Source organism: Phaenicophaeus curvirostris, chromosome 5 (assembly GCF_032191515.1).
Source record: "Phaenicophaeus curvirostris isolate KB17595 chromosome 5, BPBGC_Pcur_1.0, whole genome shotgun sequence".
Lineage (NCBI taxonomy): Eukaryota > Metazoa > Chordata > Aves > Cuculiformes > Cuculidae > Phaenicophaeus > Phaenicophaeus curvirostris.
In genome coordinates, this window is record NC_091396.1 from 1,787,286 (window position 1) to 1,805,965 (window position 18,680).

The 18,680-nt window shown below is 61.3% G+C and overlaps 1 protein-coding gene across 5 annotated transcripts in view; it reads left to right on the forward strand.

Annotated features, from left to right (window-relative positions):
* The first annotated feature begins 6,860 nt into the window (after nt 1-6,860).
* Nucleotides 6,861-18,680, forward strand: part of SYT7 (synaptotagmin 7) — a 35,879-nt gene continuing 24,059 nt past the window's right edge. For all 5 annotated transcript variants that reach the window (XM_069857241.1, XM_069857243.1, XM_069857242.1 and 2 more), the window contains exon 1: nt 6,861-6,990. In XM_069857241.1, coding sequence (XP_069713342.1) covers nt 6,960-6,990 — 31 coding nt within the window. In that variant the 5' untranslated portion in view covers nt 6,861-6,959. The remainder of the gene's footprint in view (nt 6,991-18,680) is intronic.

Here is an 18,680-nt window from a genome sequence, read left to right on the forward strand (position 1 = left end):
GCGGTGCCCGTCTCACCTGCTGAGCAGCTGCTGCTGGTGGTGCCAAGGGCAAAGTCCGAGCTGTGACCTTCAGCCTCCACCTGCTGCCTTTCCCTTCCTTCCTCGGTGCTTCACAACCTCCCTGGTGATGCCTCCAGCCCCCAAGCTGGCCACCTCCTCAGCACCAAACATAGGAATGGTTGGACACGATGATCTGGTGGGTCCTTTCCAACCTGGTGATTCTATGACTCTATGATTCTATGATCTCCATGCTGGAGCTGCACCCACCCAGGGCAGCTGATGCACGGGGGGCAGCTTCACCTTTCCATCCCACCTGAGCCACCCCCGGGAGAGCTTCACCAGAAGTATTTGTAGCCAAAATTGCTCCCAACGAGACAAAAAGCAGTAGGTAGGTGGGAAGCCAAGGTACACAAGCACCTGAGGAGGGGCAGGGTGGCAGGAGGAGAGGGGGAGACGCAGGATTCCCCAGGCAGCATATGAAAACCCCTCCCCAGGAAGGCAACTGGCAGTGTCCAGCACCGAGAGATGCTCAGGATGAGGCTGGGGAGGTCGGTGGGCGTTTAGGAGCCTCCATGCACAATTGCTTCTCTCTCTTAGAATCATAGAATCATAGAATCACCAGGTTGGAAGAGACCCACCGGATCTTCAAGTCCAACCATTCCCATCTTGCTCATCACTGCATCCTTTTTACCTGCCAAGGAGACACTGGGGTACGAATACAGGGTATATATGGGTTGAGGGGGGGTGTCACTGGGGGCTGGAGAGGCACTGGGGCATGACTATGGGGTACAGTCTGGGTTGGGGAGGTCACTGGGGACTGGAGAGACTTTGGGTCATGAAGACAGGGTCCAGTCTAGGTGGGAAGGAGGTCACTGGGGACTGGAGAGGCATTGAGGCACGAATATGGGATACAGTCTGGGTTGGGGAGGTCACTGGGAGCTGGGGAACATCTCAGAGTCAGCAAAGCTGACGCAGATCTGCAGGGAACAGCGCTGTAACCACCCCAGCTTGCGTCTCTCCAGCCGTGCCACCATCTCCAGCGTTGCACATTAATTATAATTCATGTCCCTGCTCGCTTTTCTTTTGTTCTTTTAATGAGGTTTGCTGCCTGGGAGAGGAGCACTGAGGAATTCCACCGATGGAGACAACAGCTCTGGGCTGGAGGAGCAGCATCTCTGCTCCGCGCTGGAGCCTCCCAGCTCGTCGTCCAGCGCCTTGATGACTTCAGCCTCGGAATCACCAACAAACCTTCTTGGAGAGCCACCACACCCTGGCTATCAAAGCCCAGAGACACGTTGTCTCTTTGCACTGGTGTGGCTGGCGTGGAAACCTCGCGCCCGGCACCGTCGCGGCCCCAAAGGGTTGGACTGGCAGAGCGAGCCACGCAAAGCAAACAGAAAGGCTGTGCCCACGGCAAACAGCGCCAGCCACGATGGAAAACTCCTTCTGAGCCCCGAGCAAACGCAGCGCCGAGCAGCTGCGCTGCGGGAGGAGCTCGTGATGGATGCTCTCTCGGTAATTAAAATATACGCCGGGGCACTCGGTTGCCACTGGGATAATTATTCAACGTGCCAGCCCCTCACCGAGGGGGGATTGGCCAGTGGCCCCCAAAGCAAAGTGGATCTGCTGGGGTTTCAGAGGCTCCTGTGGGTGGGTTTCCAGCTGATGTGCCCTCCGTGGGGCCCACAGACCTCGTTTCTGCTCCTGCATGGGCTGGTGAGCTTCTCAGTTGGTGTCATTTGTCATAGAATAGAATCATAGACTCATGGAATGGGTTGGGTTGGGTTGGGTTGGAATGGACCTCAAAGCCCATCCAGTTCCAACCCCAGGGACACCTCCCACTGGATCAGGGGCTCCAAGCCCCATCCAACCTGGCCTTGAACCCCTCCAGGGACGGGGCAGCCACCCCTGCTCTGAGCAGCCTGGGCCTCAACCCCCTCAGCGTGAAGAATTTCTTCCCAAGATCTCATCTCAATCTTTCAGCTCCAAACCGTTCCCCTCATCCTCTCCCTGCCCTCCCTGACCCAGAGCCCCTCCCCAGCTTTCCTGGAGCCCCTTTCAGTGCTGGAAGCTGCTCTAAGGTCTCCCCACAGCCTTCTCTTCTCCAGCCTCAACAACCCCAACTCTCTTCTCGCACAGGAGGTTCTCCAGCCCTCGGATCATCTCCGTGGCCTCCTCTGCACTCGCTCCAGCAGCTCCGTGTCCTCCCTGTGCTGAGGATCCAGAACTGGACTCGGGGCTCCAGGTGGGTCTCCCCGAGCGGAGCAGAGGGGCAGGATCCCCTCCCTCCCTGCTGCTCCCACCTCTCTGGATGCAGCCCAGGATGGTTTCTGGGCTGGGAGCGCGCATCATCTCCATGGCCTCCTCTGGACTCGCTCTAGTAGATCCACCTCCTTTATTTACCCCCTGGAATAACTTGTGGAAGGCACACGCATCCTGGAGCGAATCGCTGCTGCTCGCCTTCCCATCCAGCTCATGCATTCCTGGGGCCACCAAGTTCTCCTGGGACCCACATCCTCACACTGAGAGCCTCGTGAGGAGCCTGGTGGCCCCTGGACCTTCTCAGCTGCCTGACCGGTTCCACTCTACGTGGTGTTTGCACAGAAAGGCAAACACAGCATCGCTGGGCTCTTCTTCCACCCCGGCTGGAGGATGAAGAGCAAGAGAGGGAAGAAGGAGCGATAGGAGAGCCCAGTCGCCGCTGCTTCATTAACATTTTTATTAGCTGTAACAAGTGCCGGGTCACAGCCTCCTCTTGTTAAAGTAGCAAACCAGTTTGCTTTCTAACCCCCCATAATTACTCCCGTTAGGCTCAGAAAATTTCATCGTTTCAGATGAAATTTCCCCAGGCTTGGCCTCAGCCCAAGGATTTAATTTGTACAAAAGGCTTGAGTGAAGGGGATAAAAGAAATAAAAAAAAAAAACAACCAACTAAAAGAAAAGGTTCTCCCCATCGGGTGGGATGGGAGAATAAGAAATACCCATTTTCTTCCCGTCACACAAAGGGAAAGGGGAAAGAAAGGAGCATAATGAGACTTGGCTGAACAGCGGGAAAGGCGAAGCGGCTGGGAACTGGAAACTGCAATTTGGCAGCGGCACCTCCCTGAGAACTTTGAGTTGAGTTGGTGGAGCGGTGGCTTTGGAGCTGGGAGGTCGTCTCAGACCTGAGGATGAGGATGCTCGGGGCTGGAGGAAGAGCTGTGGGTTCCCCACAAGCCGCTATGGAGGTTCGGAGATGGTGTGGGAAGCTGGAGATGCCCTTCACGGCGTCCAGGCTGCTCAGGAGACCTCTGGGTGGTGGGCAAGAGGGGGACAATCCCAGGGACACGCATGGTCCCCACGGTGCTGCCCTGGTAGAGCTCAGCACTGTGCTGGAGACACAGGAGCATTGAGCTTGGGGTCTTCAGGGGCTTTAGGATGGCAGGGAGTCCAGATACCGTGGGATTTGGGGGTGTCCAGAGGCATCGGGACAGCAGGAGCTCTAGATACCCAGAGATTTGGGGTGTCTAGGGGTTTGGGATGGCAGGGGCTCTAGATACCATGGGATTTGAGGTGTCCAGGGGCTTTGGGATGGCAGGAGCTCCAGATACCCAGGGATCTGGGGTGTCCAGGAGCGTCAGGACAGCAGGAGCTCTAGGTACCCATGGACTTGAGGTGTCCAGGCGCTTCGGGACAGCAGAAGCTCCAGATACCCAGGGATTTGGGGTGTCCAGGGGTTTGGGATGGCAGGGGCTCTAGATACCGAGAGGTCTGAGGTATCAGGGGCTTGGATCACTCTGGCTTTTTCAGGAACATACAAGGTTGTGTGTTGGGAGAATGGCTGGACAGGACAAGTCTGAGAGCAGCTTGTGTCTCCACCACACGGATGCAGGGAGCGATGGGAGCGCAGGACAAGCGCGAATTGGAGTCCCTCTCACCACAAAGCCACCTCCCCAACCTTGAGCAAGCTGTGGTTATGGCCAAATTTCTCTCTCCACGGTGGCTTTACAAGCAAGGAAAAGCATCCCCTGCAGATGCTCATAGAAATCATAGACTCACCAGGTTGGAAAAGACCCACCGGATCATCGAGTCCAACCATTCCCATCAATCACTAACCCATGTCCCTCAGCACCTCGGCCACCCGGCCCTTAAACCTCTCCAGGAAAGGGGACTCAACCCCCTCCCTGGGCAGCCTCGGACACTGCCCAATCACCCTTGCCAGGAAATATTTCATCCCGATGTCCAGCCTGACCCTCCCCTGGCGGAGCTTGAGGCCATTCCCTCTCGTCCTGTCCCCTGTCCCTTGGGAGAAGAGCCCAGCTCCCTCCTCTCCACAACCTCCTCTCAGGGAGTTGCAGAGAGCAATGAGGTCTCCCCTCAGCCTCCTCTTCTCCAGGCTGAACCCCCCCAGCTCTCTCAGCCGCTCCTCTTCTTCTCCAGCCCCTTCCCCAGCTCCGTTCTCTTCTCTGCACTCGCTCCAGAGCCTCAACATCCTTCTGGTGGGGAGGGGCCCAGCACTGACCCCAGGATTCGAGGAGCGCTCTCCCCAGGGCCGAGGCCAGAGGGAGAAGAACCTCCCTGGCCCTGCTGGCCACGCCGGGTCTGCTCCAAGCCCAGATGCCCTTGGCCTTCTTGGCCCCCTGGGCCCCTGCTGGCTCCTGTTCAACCAACACCCCAGGTCCTTCTCCTCCAGGCAGTTTCCAGCCAGCCTTCTCCTAGGCTGGAGCTGCTCAGGGTTGTTGTGCCCCAAGGGCAGGGGACATTTGGCCTCGTTGAACCTCCTGCGCCCAGGCGGCTGCTGGCCCCGTGGCAGGAGCCCTGCTGCTGCTGGTGGAATCTCACGTGCGATGCTCAGCGAGGCGCTGGGCTCGGCTCTGCCGTGAGTCAGCAGCGTTTTCACACCCACTTGGCCCCCGGTGGAAGCGACGGCGGGCGGCGAGCGGCTGTGTGGGTGCGGGAGGTTACGGAGCTGCCGGGATGTCTGTGCGTGCGGGGATGGGGATTTTAGAGCTCGCTGAAAGAGCGCGTGGGAAGCGAGCGGAGAAAAGCAGAGCGAAAGCGAGGGTTTGTGCCAAGGCTTTAATGAGAAGGTTCCCACCAAGAGGGGGGAAAAAAAAAAAAAATCAACATCAAGCCGCACGGCATCGTGAAGGAGGCTTTGCTGGCCCTAGAGCAGAGGGTTGCTCCCTCCTTCCCAGCTTGTCCAAGGCCCTGGAGGGCTGGCACCCAGCTGGCACTCATCCTTTTTGCTGGAAGAGCTTCTCCTGGGCGTCCGCGCCCAAGTTTCCTTGGCACGCGGCTTCTGAGCGAGCGGCACCAGCTGCCGCCTGCGCCCAGGAGCATTAAATGTTGTTGTAAGGAGATGTTTCCTGCTTCCTTCCCTGCTCAAAACCCAGCCTGGGCGGCAAGCAAAGTCCAGGTTTGGTCCCAAGACCTTCTGAACCATCACAGCAATGGTTTTCTGGCTCTTCCCCGCCCTATGTGGCTCCAGAGAGCTTCCATGGGATTGCATCCATCCTGCAAAGCCAGGCTGAGGTTCCCCTAAGCCCTGGGCCATCCAGACAAGTGTCCCAGCCCCATCAGTCCATGCTGGGGTGGGTCTCTGTCCCTCCCAAGAGCTTCTGAACCACCCCAGCAGCGGTTTTCTGGCTCTTCCCATCACCATCTCCCAAGGCCAGGTTCCCACAAGCCCTGGACCATCCAGACAAGGGTCTCATCTCTGCCACCCTCATCCCAGCAGAAGAGGGAAGCTGGCACAGCCCTCAATCCTGGGAGAAACCCCCCCAGCTGCAGTCATCCTCCCATTGCCTCCACCTGGAGGCACCTTCTCCACCAGCTTGTGAGGAATCCTCCTCGTTCCTTCTCCCTTCCACCCCAGGAACTCAGGATTTAGGAGTGGGCAGGAATGGTTGGACTTGAAAACCTCCAAGGTCTTTTCCAAACAAGTGATGCTGTGATTTTACGACCCATGGACCAGCACCCAGAAAACACGACTGGAGGTGGAAAACCCTACTGTTTCCACACCCCTGAGGGCTCCACGGAGCAGCTCCCTTCACCTGCATCTCCGTAGCAAACGTTAAGCAAGCAATTAACGCCGGGACAGTAATTGCCTTTACCTTGAGGGGGAGAGAACTGGAGCTGCACCACTCCCATCCGCTCCGTACTCCACGCCGGGTTTTCCGCCGCCCGCCGCGCCCGGCGTCCCCGCAGTGTCCGGACAGCGCCCGCCGCGCCCCGGCACCGCCAAAACCCGGCCTGGATTTTTCCCAGGAGCGGGGCACCTGGGGCTGGGTAGGGGAGTGAGGGGCAGCGCTCTCTGCAACTCCCTGAGAGGAGGGTGTGGAGAGGAGGGAGCTGGGCTCTTCTCCCAAGGGACAGGGGACAGGACGAGAGGGAATGGCCTCAAGCTCCACCAGGGGAGGCTCAGGCTGGACAGCAGGAAAAAATATTTCCTGGCAAGGGTGATTGGGCAGTGTCCGAGGCTGCCCAGGGAGGGGGTTGAGTCCCCTTCCCTGGAGGGGTTTAAGGGCCGGGTGGCCGAGGTGCTGAGGGACATGGGTTAGTGATTGATGGGGATGGTTGGACTCGATGACCCGGTGGGTCCTTTCCAACCTGGTGATTCTGTGATTCTATGATCTGGATGCAGCATCCCCCACGTGCCACGTGTCTCCCCCCATCATCTCTGTCCGTGCCTCCCTCCACCCCCCCCAACCCCCCCTCCATCCATCCCCATCCCCGACGCCCCCTCCCTCCCTCTCCCCCCCCCCCGAGGCTGCAGTTTCCTCTCCGGCCAGCAGCGAGCAGCAAGTGGATGCTGGATCCGAGGCGGAGCAGGCAGCACGGGCTCCGCGGGGCTGCCGACCCCATCCCCTCCGCCTCCTCCGCCCTATGCGGGTCCCCCCCCGCCTCCCCTCGCCGCCGTCGGATGCCCCGCAGCCCCCTCCAGCCGGGCAGCAGCAGCCGCCCCGCCGCCCCGCACCATGTACCTGCACCCGGAGGCTGCCGGCGCAGGTGAGAGCCCCTCTCCGGGGGGGCACCGACCACGGGGTGGGGGGGGGGGGGTGTCTCCACGGGGACCGGTGGGGGGGACACCCGGCATCGCCTGCCCTCGCCGACACCCGGTCCCCGGTCCTGCCGGTGGGACCCGTGTGGTTTTCCAGCCCCCAACCCATCCACCCCACCCCCACTACCTCCTCTTCCCATCCCTCCAGCCTCCAGTGACCGGTCGGGACTTACCGGTAGTTTGGGGAGAAAGTCGGTTGCAAATGAGTCACCGCCTTGCAGAGATGCTGGAGGTTTCGGTAGCCCCGGACCCTCATCCTGCATCCCAGACCCTCATCCTGCTGAGATGCTGGAGCCCCAGTAGCCCCTGACCCTCATCCTGCTGAGATGCTGGAGATCCGGTAGCCCTGGACCCCCACCCTGGTAGCCACAGACCCTCATCCTGCTGAGATGCTGGAGCCCCAGTAGCCCCGGACCCTCATCCTGCACCCCAGACCCTCATCCTGCAGAGATGCTGGAAATCTGGTAGCCCCGGACCCTCATCCTGCACCCCAGACCCTCATCCTGCAGAGATGCTGGAGATCTGGTAGCCCCAGACCCTCATCCTGCAGAGACGCTGGAGATCCGGTGGCCCCAGACCCTCATCCTGCTGAGATGCTGGGGCCCTAGTAGCCCCGGACCCTCATCCTGCACCCCAGACCCTCATCCTGCACCCCAGACCCTCATCCTGCAGAGATGCTGGAGCCCTGGTAGCCCAGGACCCTCATCCTGCAGAGATGCTGGAGATCCAGTAGCCCCAGACCCCCACCCTGCACCTCAGACCCTCATCCTGCAGAGATGCTGGAGCTCCGGTAGCCCCAGACCCCCACCCTGGGGGCAGCACCCCCCATCCTGGAGGAACAGCTGGACCTGGGCAAGCTCCAGCCCCTCGGGGTGAGCCCCCAGCCCTCAGGGTGCTGGATCCAGACGAGCATCCAGCAGGCAAAGCATCACCACCCTCCTCCTCATCTCCCCCATCTTCTTCATTGCCCCCTTCCTCGTCTCCTCCCTTCCTCATCTCCCCCATATTTGTTTCCTTCCTCCTCCTCTCCCCCCTTCCTCATGTTCCCCATCTTCGTCGCCTTCCTCGTCGTCTCCCCCCTTTCCTCGTCGTCTCCCCCCTTTCCTCGTCGTCTCCCCCCTTTCCTCCTCGTTTCCTCATCCCCCCCTTCCTCCTCATCTCCCCCCTTGCTCACCATCCCCATCTCCCCCTCCTTATCTCTCCCCTCCTCATCTCTCCCCCTCTTGCTCACGCTCCTCCATCCTCCTGGGGGTCCCCAGCCCTTGGTCCCCACCACCCTCCTCTTGGTGGGTAACTGGGGAAGGGGCTTCCACCCATGCGGTTTTGCTGAGCTCATGCTCCGAAGTCATCGATCGGCCCCGTACCGAGAAATCTGGGGCGCTGCAAGGGACGTTTTGGGGGTGCAGCTGCCCAGAGAGGGTTGCTCGGGCACCTAGTGTGGAGGATTTGGGGATGCTACCAGTGCGATGCAGCTTCCCAGGGCCTGGAGCCCCTCACCTGCGATGTCCCAGGGCCTGGGGAGCAGCTGCCAGCGGGCAGAAGGACAGCGTGTCCTGCTGGGGACGTGCTGGCGGGGACGCGGGGAGCGCGGGCGCTGCTGGTGCGTGGCGCTGGGGCGAGCCGCAGGCACGGCCAGGCCTGCGGGAGCTGGCAGCTCAGGGACCGTGACACGCCGTCACCTGCTGCAGGTGACAGCATCTGCGCCGCCCGCGGCTTGGCACCTCCAGACGCGCTGCCCTCCGGGTGAAGTCGCCACCTGCCCCGAGGCTGAACGCTCCATCGCGCAGCGGTCCAGGAGCAGCTTGGTCCCGTGCTCACGGGGATGCCCTGTGGAGCACTTGATCCCGTGCCACCCTGTCCCTGTCACCCCACAGGGATGCCCTGCAGGCAGAGGAGAGCTTGATCCCATGCCACTCCATCCCTGTCACCCCGTGGGGATGTCCTGTGGAGCGCTTGATCCTGTGTCACCCCGTCCCTGTCACCCCACAGGGATGTCCTGTGGAGCACTTGATCCCATGCCACCGCATCCCTGTCACCCCACAGGGATGTCCTGTGGAGCACTTGATCCCATGCCACCACGTCCCTGTCACCCCACAGGGATGCCCTGTGGAGCACTTGATCCTGCGTCACCCCATCCCTCTAACCCCACAGGGATGTCCTGTGGAGCACTTGTTCCTGTGCCACTGCATCCCTGTCACCCCACGGGGATGCTCTGTGGAGCACTTGTTTCTGTGCCACCCTGTCCCTGTCACCCCACAGGGATGCCCTGTGGAGTGCTTGATCCTGTGTCACCCCGTCCTTGTCACCCCACAAGGATGCCCTGTGGAGCACTTGATCCTGTGTCACCCCATCCCTGTCACCCCATCCCTGTCACCCCACAGGGATGTCCTGTGGAGCAATTGATCCTGTGCCACTGTGTCCCTGTCACCCCACAGGGATGTCCTGTGGAGCACTTGATCCCGTGTCACCCCGTCCCTGTCACCCCACAGGGGTGCCCTGTGGAGCACTTGATCCCATGCCACCACGTCCCTGTCACCCCACAGGGATGCCCTGTGGAGCACTTGATCCTGCGTCACCCCATCCCTCTAACCCCACAGGGATGTCCTGTGGAGCACTTGTTCCTGTGCCACTGCATCCCTGTCACCCCACGGGGATGCTCTGTGGAGCACTTGTTTCTGTGCCACCCTGTCCCTGTCACCCCACAGGGATGCCCTGTGGAGTGCTTGATCCTGTGTCACCCCGTCCTTGTCACCCCACAAGGATGCCCTGTGGAGCACTTGATCCTGTGTCACCCCATCCCTGTCACCCCATCCCTGTCACCCCACAGGGATGTCCTGTGGAGCAATTGATCCTGTGCCACTGTGTCCCTGTCACCCCACAGGGATGTCCTGTGGAGCACTTGATCCTGTGTCACCCCATCCCTGTCACCCCACAGGGATGTCCTGTGGAGCGCCTGATCCTGTGTCACCCCATCCCTCTCACCCCATGGTGATGTCCTGTGGAGCACTTGATCCTGTGCCACCCCATCCCTGTCACCCCACAGGGATGCCCTGTGGAGCAATTGATCCTGCGCCACTGTGTCCCTGTCACCCCACAGGGATGCCCTGTGGAGCAATTGATCTTGTGCCACCGTGTCCCTGTCACCCCACAGGGATGCCCTGTGGAGCGCCTGATCCTGTGCCACTGTGTCCCTGTCACCCCATGGTGATGTCCTGTGGAGCACTTGTTCCCGTGCCACCCCATCCCTGTTGCCCCACGGGGATGCCCTGTGGCCAGAGGACTGTGGCACAGCGCTGCTTGGCCCAAGGTCACCTGGCGGGTTGGTGGCAGCGAGGGGACGCCAGCCTGTCCCTTCCAGCAGCCGCACGGCTGGGCTGCTCTTCTCTCGCGGTGCCTGAGCTTTGCACCCACGTTATTTCCCCTCTATTTGCCCCCCTTGGCGCTTGGTGGCCACCGACAGCTACCTGTGCTGCTGCTGTGCAGGCTGCAAAGCTAAAAACCAGAGCTGGGGGGTTCAGGGGGGTCAGACCCCTCTCTCCGCTCTTCAAACACCGCGATCCCTGGCTGCTGGGTCTCCCATCATGTGGAGCTGGCCCACGTCACCGGCTGTGCCGGGTACCGTGGTGTGGCTGGGGCGCCTACAGCCGTGCCGGCGGCTCTCAGCTGGTGCTGGGGCACCATCTGCTAAACTCCCCGTTTCCTCTCTTTCCCTGCTTTTCCTCCTGAGCTGCGGCTCAGCCGCGCTGCCGTACGGTTGCTGGGTCTGTCCCCCACGGGTGGAGGCTCAGAGGGTGTCAGTGTCTGGGTTTGGCAAGAGCCAGTGGGTGAAGCATCAGCCTTGCCTCCACAACCCCCTTCATCATCTGGAGGTGGCGTTTTATGTGGGGAGAAGATGCCCCATGGGGAAATTGGGGCAACTTTGCTGCTATTTGCAGTGTGCAGAGCAGGGAAAGAGGAATTTGGGGCGCAAAGGGGAGCTCGGTGGTGATGCTGGCAAGAGGAGGGCTGGGTCTGAGGTGGGAGATGCCCTTGGTCTTGGCTGGCGAGAGGTGTTTGAGGCTGCGCTCCCCGCGTCCTGTGGCGTTGGGAGAGATGTGGCCACGTAGGAAGCCGAGATTGGGTTTGAAGACAAAGGTGCCCCCTGTGCCACAGGGATGGACGTTCCCGGTGCCACCCGTGCTGGCTCCTTCCTCCTCGCTGGGATGCGAGACCCCCCCCTCTCCATCCCTGTCCCCTCTCCAAGGGAGGTGGTTGCCCCCCATATCTTCATCTTCTCCGTGCACCAAGCAGGTGCTGGGGGGCCCAGGTCCCACAGCCCCATCCTCGCGGGTTCGGTTCGTGCCAGCCGGCCGGAGCCCCGCGCCGCGCTGGCCCCGGTGGAGATGGTGAATCAATAACCAGGCGGCTGCTTGTTTTCCCCCCGCGCTGTCTGCGAGCGGGCGATGGAGAGGTCTGCGCGCTGGCACGGCGAGCGCCAGGGGGGCCGCGGGTGCAGCTCCCGGGGGCTGCGACAGAATCCAAGAGGCGGCTTCGAAATGAGCCGAAATCCCTACAGGAGCAAAGCTGGGGGGTTCGGGGGCGTGGGGAGCAGCTGGGAGGATGATGGGGACACGCGACAGCCGGGGAAGGCAGACAAAGAGCAGCGGGCGGCCTCGCTGGGAGCCAGGCACCTGCTGCAGCCGCGCGTCCCGCACGGCACTGCTGGCTTCAGCCCCCCCCTCAGCACCCCAAGACCCCTCAGGGTTGGGGTTCACCTCCCTGCTGCTCCCCAGCCTTTCTGCTGCTCCAGGAAGGGATGGAAGCGCAGAGGATGCTTCTACCTGCACTTAAGAGCATCCCTTGCAGCTTGACCCTGTCCCTTTGTCCCCGTGCGGTGGCTCCATCCGTTCCCTGGGATGATGGGGTGTACGTGAGGGTGCTGAGCCCCCCAGCATCTCCCCCTCCCCAGGGGTCTGCCTGCTTTGCTCTCTCCCCACCACCTCCACGGGACCAGAGGGACCGATGTGCGATGGGCTGGGGGTGGGGGCAGCAAAGATAAAGCTGAGGCAGCACAGAGGATCCATTTGGGGGGTTTACTTGATCCTCCCCACTCCAAGGAGCAGGAGAGGAGCTGGAGGCGGCTTTCCACCGCCTGATCTCGCGGCTTTTCCGCCTGCCGGCGAAGGGCGGGGGAGCTGGGAATGAAGACAGATGCAGATAATATCGCTGCCACCCCCCCCACCCCTCGAGCCCCTGGGGGCTCAGCTACAATATCTATTATGGATGGATTCAGCAAGGGAAGGGCTTTCCAAGAGCCGCCGGCGGGGCGGACGCGCGGGGACTGTGTGCAAAGCAGAGCGGCTGCCGAGGCGTCGAGCGGAGGCCGAGCTCCCCGGGGTTACGATTTGGGGGGGGACGAGGCGTGCGTGTGGGTCTAGGAGGGGCTCAGTGGGGGTGGTGGGCTCAGCAGCAGGTCCTGGGGGTGCCGGTTGGGTTGTGGCGTGGGGATGCTCGTCACCCACCTGTGAGCTCGGGGCGCCCCGCGTGCCCCCCAGTCCCCTCCTGGTGTCCCCCTGCGTGCCCCGCTGTCCCCTCCTGGTGTCCCCAGGCAGCTCCGCTCGCAGCTGCAGGAGGGAGAGGGTCACCTTGGGGGGAGTTAATGAGGTTTGAAAGGGAAGCGGCCGGTGGCGTTGACGGAGATGGAGCCGGAGGGATGGCACCGCGCAGAGAAATCCTTCTCCCTGCCCTCCCGAGTCGGGGACGTGGTGGGGACAGCCTTGAGGCTGCATTTTGAGGGGGTTCCGGGCACCCCTGAAATGAGGCGTGTGCAGTTCTTCCTCTCCGGCTGGGTCTGTGGGACACTGGTGGGTCTTTTCCAACCTGGTCGGTGGGTCTTTTCCAATCTGGTGAGTCTATGATTCTACGTGTTTGATAGGAAGGGTTGGACTCGATGATCTGATGGGTCTTTTCCAACCTGGTGATTCTAGGATTCTATGACCAGCCCCACATCCCCCCAGCCACCTGCCCACACCTCTGTGTCCCCCATCCTCCATCTGGATCCTTCCTCGACTCTTTATTCCCCTCTTCTCCCCTCCAAGCTTCTCCACCTTCCCATACGCTTTCCTCCAACCTTCCTCTTCCTCCCCCAGCGCCGCCAACCCCCTTGGTTTGGGGGCTGTGGCTGATGCTGAGTGTCACCCCAGCACTGAGCTTTCTGCAGGGCTTCTGTCTTCTTGGTGGCTTTCCTGTCCCCTTGGTGGTTTTCCTGTCCCCCTGGTGGTTTTCCTGTCTCCTTGGTGGCTTTCCTGTCCCCAAAACTTGGTGTTGATGTGGGTCCTGGCTGATGGTGGCTGTGGGGCACAGCCTGGGAAGGGGATCAGGGAGCTGGGGAAGCGAGTGGGGACCACGAAGCTGTTCACGACACGTGGAGCCTGCTCGCTCTCGTCCCTCGGGAGCTTCTGGCTTTCTGCCTCCCTCTCTCCGGCTGTCACCCGGAGTGCCCGGGGATGATGGAGGGCCCTGGGGCGAGAGGCTAAGTGGTGGCGGCGGCGGCGTGGCGGAGTGAGAGCTGGCAGTGCCGCTCGCCAGGAGAGCCTGAGCCTTCTCCTCCGTGCCCGACGCCGCCGCTGCCGGGAGAGGCTCCTGTGCCCCGGGGGGAGATGGGGCTGGGGTGGCTTTTGGGGTTGGGGGGCGATGTGGGGGGCCAGGCACAGCCAACACCGCAAGGGTTGTGGTTTGGGGCAGAGGTGACGTGGAGCAGGGGCTGAGAAGAGGGAGCAGGAGCTGAGAAGAGGCCTTATGAGGAGCGGCTGAGAGAGCTGGGGGGGTTTAGCCTGGAGAAGAGGAGGCTGAGGGGAGACCTCATTGCTCTCTGCAACTCCCTGAGAGGAGGTTGTGGAGAGGAGGGAGCTGGGCTCTTCTCCCAAGGGACAGGACGAGAGGGAATGGCCTCTCGAGGTGCTGAGGGACATGGGTTAGTGGTTGATGGGGATGGTTGGACTCGATGATCCGGTGGGTCTCTTCCAACCTGGTGATTCTATGATTCTATGAAGAGGGGTGAGGGGCGTCACGAGGCTGTGGGGAGCTGGGTTTGAGATGGGGATGGATGGGATTTGGGCATCGGCGCGGGGCGATGGATGGAAACCTCGAGGAGAGATGTGGTGGGGACCACTAGGCAGAGAAATCGCACGCCTCTCCGGAAATCCTTAGCCAAAAATAGCCCGGCACCAAGGGAAAGGAGCGTCTTCGCTTGCCAAATTCTCCCTCCAGCGCGAGTTCCAGCTTGTGGCCGCCCTGGAGAGGGGATGAGTGGTGCTGGGAGCTCGCCCGGGGGTGCTGCGGGGTCTGTGCTGCTGTGGGGCTGGCGGGGGCTGCGTGCTCGCCTTGCGGCTTCGCTAAGGGGCACGTGAGCGTGTGGTGCATGCATCCCGCACGCCGGCCGCACAGCGGAGCAGGGCAGAGGCACGGCTGTGACGCGCCAGCTGCTGCCAGCCTGCTGGGAGAACACAGGCAGGGGGGATGCCAGCGGGCAGCTCTTAACGGCTGGAGGCTTGGTGAGGCGCTGGGTACCCCAAGCATCCTCTCCCCGTGACCGGGCTGATTTAAGAGCAGCCACAGGGTACCCCGAGCATCCTCTCCCCGTGCCCGGGCTGAGCTGAGAGCATCCACAGGGTACCCAGAGCATCCTTTCCCCGTGCCCGGGCTGATCTAAGAGCAGCCACAGGGTACCCCGAGCATCCTTTCCCCGTGCCCAGGCTGATCTAAGAGCAGCCACAGGGTACCCCGAGCATCCTCTCCCCGTGCCCGGGCTGATCTAAGAGCAGCCACAGGGTGCCCCGAGCATCCTCTCCCCATGCCCGGGCTGAGCTGAGAGCATCCACAGGCTACCAGGGTCTCTGGTTTGCCTTTCCTTGGGAAATCATGAGCTGAACCCATGCTGGTGGCTTCACCACCTGCTGCGGTGCCCAGCAGCCTCAGCTAGGGCTGTGTGATTGCTGCAGTGTTGTACCCAAACCAAGAGCTTGCTCTGTGAAGGCAGCACGAAATGAAATCTGGGTGCATGAGGGACCTGGTGGCTTTAAAGTCAAAACACCCGTCCTCTTCTCCATCACACAGGTTTCTTGCTCTTCCCCTCACCATGGCATCAGGGCACGTCCATGCGTGCTAGCGTGGGATAGGGGGTGTCTGGCTGCTCCTGGAAGGAGCTCTGGGGTGTTTGGGGAGGGTCTTCTCCTCCCCTGGTGCCCCATCCTCAGCAAGGTGCTTTCTGCGTGACTGGGGGGTCTCGATGTCACCACCGCCCCAGGCACGTGGGTGCTGGGGAAAAGGTGCTAGAACAATCTTGAGCGCCTGGAACAATCCTGGGTGCCTGGAACCACCTCATCCTGCTGGATCCCCAGCAGAGGAGGTGGCGTCCCCGTGCTGGTGGGGGTCTGCGATCGTTGGGGGGCCAAAGCCCCTGGGGGGGCAGGCAGGCAGGCAGCTCAGCGTGGGGGGAGGCAGAGCCGGCTGGATTGACAGCTCCGGGGGATGGCCAGATGGCTGGATGGAGAAGCAGATGTGTACGAGGGATGGATGGCTGGAGAGATTGATGGATGTGTTGGAGAGGAGGACGCACGGATAGACAGACAGATGCACAGATGGAGAACAGACGCCCGTTCCCTTCCCTCTCTCCCCGAGCACGCCCGTGATGCTGAGCTGCGGCGCTGCACCCTCCCTCCCCGCGGAGGCTCATCCGATGGTGGGAAGGTAGCCAGGACCACGCTGGGGTAGCTCGATGGCTGTGGGGCTCCAAATCTCGTCCCACCAAGCCGCTCGTGTCCCCACGAGGTGGAGGACGCTGCTGGACCCAGCTGTCTCATCCCTCCAACTTGCTAGCTCTGTGGCCACCTCGCTGTGCCCGGTGGCTACCCAGCTGTGCCCCGTGGCACGCCAAGCCTGGCTCAAAGCAGCCCCAAAACAACCTATCAGGTTGTTTCCAGGGATGGCAGCGAGGCCTCATCCCCGTTTGGAGGTCTTGCAGGCTGGAACCTCCGTCGTGTCCCACCTTTCTCTCTTCCCTTCGCTTTGGGGCATGGAATTTGCTGGGCAGCCCCGTCGTGCTCCTGCCCTGCTCCCACTCGCAAGGTCCCTGGGATCCTGCACAAAGAGCGAAAGCTGCAAATTCACAGCTTTTCAGCTGCAACCTAAAAATAAGAAGGTTTGGGAAATATCTAGCAAATGAGTGGGAGGATGAGAAGAGGAGGAATTAACAGCCTGGCGCCAGGCAAACAGCATCTGGGAAGCCCCGGCGTGGCAACGCGGCCACCTCGCTCGCTGGCCACCTCCCGTGGCTCAAGAGGATGCTCCGATGCCATGAGGAGCAGGATCAAACCCTCTCCCATCCTCTGCTCTGCAGCTTCGCCCCAGCCCTTCCCCAGCACCATCATCCCCTTCGGGGCTCAGCATCACATCCCACCCCAGCTCCTCCGGCTCACGGCGATGGCTCATGGCAAAACGTGTGTGTGTTGAGGTGGGGGGGGAAGTGTGGCTCGCTCGGTATCTTCTCTTGCTCCCCCTTCCCTGGGTGTTTCCGTCGTGGCGAGGCGGCGAGCGGCGCGGGCTGGTGTGTTGGGTGCTCGCTCGGTGGTGGAAGGCGGCTTGGCACACGGAGAAGTCGCTCGGCGTGGAGGCACAGGGAGAGGCTTTGATCGCCGCTCGCAGAGAGCACAGCGGGCAGTGGGGCGGCACGTGGGGCTCTGCTCGGCTTTGGTTTCTCCCTCAGGGGGCATCATCATAGAATCACAGAACAACCAGGTTGGAAAGGACCAACCCAGTGATGGGGCTGGAGTACCGAGTGGTGGTGGGGGAGATGCTGTGCCCACCCCGAGCTGGGTAGTTTGGGCTCTGCACCCTAAAATATGGCCCTGAGAGCCCATCCAGGACCATTCTCAGCAGGACTTGAGGTCCTTGGTGCTGGCAGACGCTGCCCACCGCTCTCCCTTGGCCTCTTGCTGCTCCATGGGAGAGATTTCCAGCCTCTCTGTCCTGCTCAGGGGCTGAAACTCTCGCTTGGGTGGCCCTCGCGGGTGCTTTGCCCTCCCAGCACTTCCACATTCTGGGGTGGGATGTGATGCTGCGGGGCTGGGGGCTTCAGTGTGGGGTGATGGAAGAGCTGTTGGATGAGCCGGGATGCTGGGATGGGCGCAGCCGTGTGCTGAATCCATCGGCATCTGCCGTTCTCACCTCCGCCGGGCTCAGTTTATAGGATCTCTGGCTTACATGCTGCTTAGCGAGGAATAATCCCTCTCGGATTTCTGCGCCTCTCACTTGTGCTCGGCTCGCGTTTTGAAGTGTTTTCTCTGCGGCCACAAAGGCCAGAGGCAGCTAATCCTCTAGCTTGAAGATGAGCACAGGGAGACACGATGCCATCGGCTCTCTCCTTGCTCCCAAAGACCGTGGGGGGCTCCGAAAGGTGCAGGGGGCTCCGAAGGGTGTAGGAGGGTCCCACCTTGGCCAGGCTCATGGGTGCAGGGATCCTCTCCCCAGCGCATGAACCCTCTCCCTGCATGCAGGGACCCTCTCCCATCATAGGGATCTTCTCCAAAGCACAGGGACCCTCTCCTTGCACGCAGGGATCTTCTCCCCCTGGCACAAGGACTTCCTCTTCAGCACAAGAACCCTCTCCCCAGCTCATGAACCCTCTCCTTGCATGCACAGATCTTCTCCCCCTGGCATGAGAACCCTCTCCCTGCACGCAGGGACCCTCTCCCATCATAGGGATCTTCTCCAAAGCACATGAACCCTCTCCTTGCATGCAGAGATCTTCTCCCCATCATAGGGATCCTCTTCCCAGCATGAGGACCCTCTCCCCAGCTCACAAACCCTCTCCTTGCATGCAGGGATCTTCTCCCTCTGGCATGAGAACCCTCTCCCTGCATGCAGGGACCCTCTCCCATCATAGGGATCTTCTCCAAAGCACGGGGACCCTCTCCTTGCATGGAGGGATCTTCTCTCTCTGGCACAAGGACCCTCTTCCTAGCAAAAGAACACTCTCCTTGCATGCAGGGATCTTCTCCCCCTGGCACGAGAACCCTCTCCCTGCATGCAGAAACCCTCTCCCCATCATAGGGATCTTCTCCAAAGCACATGAACCCTCTCCTTGCACGCAGAGATCTTCTCCCCATCATAGGGATCCTCTTCCCAGCACACGAACCCTCTCCTTGCATGCAAGGATCTTCTTCCCCTGGCATGAGAACCACCTCCCTGCATGCAGGGACCCTCTCTCCATCATAGGGATCTTCTCCAAAGCACAGGGACCCTCTCCTTGCGCCCAGGTTCCTTCTCCCCCTGGCACAGGGACCTTCTCTCCAGCACGAGGACCCTCTCCCCAGCTCACGAACCCTCTGCTTGCGTGCAGGGATCTTCTCCCCTCATACGAGAACCCTCTCCCTGCATCAGGACCCCTCTGCCAAGCCCAGGGACCCTCCCTCCCCATGCAGCCAGTGCTGCTCACCCAGTGCTAATGAGACAGGTAATCCCTTCATCAATAATCACTGTAAAAGCAGAATTCTATCGCATCGAGCAGCATTCAATGCTGATGACAGAACTGCAGGGCTGTGCCACCGTGTCACCCCCTCTCCACCCCCATCAGTGGGTCCGAGGGGTGGGGAGACCCAAA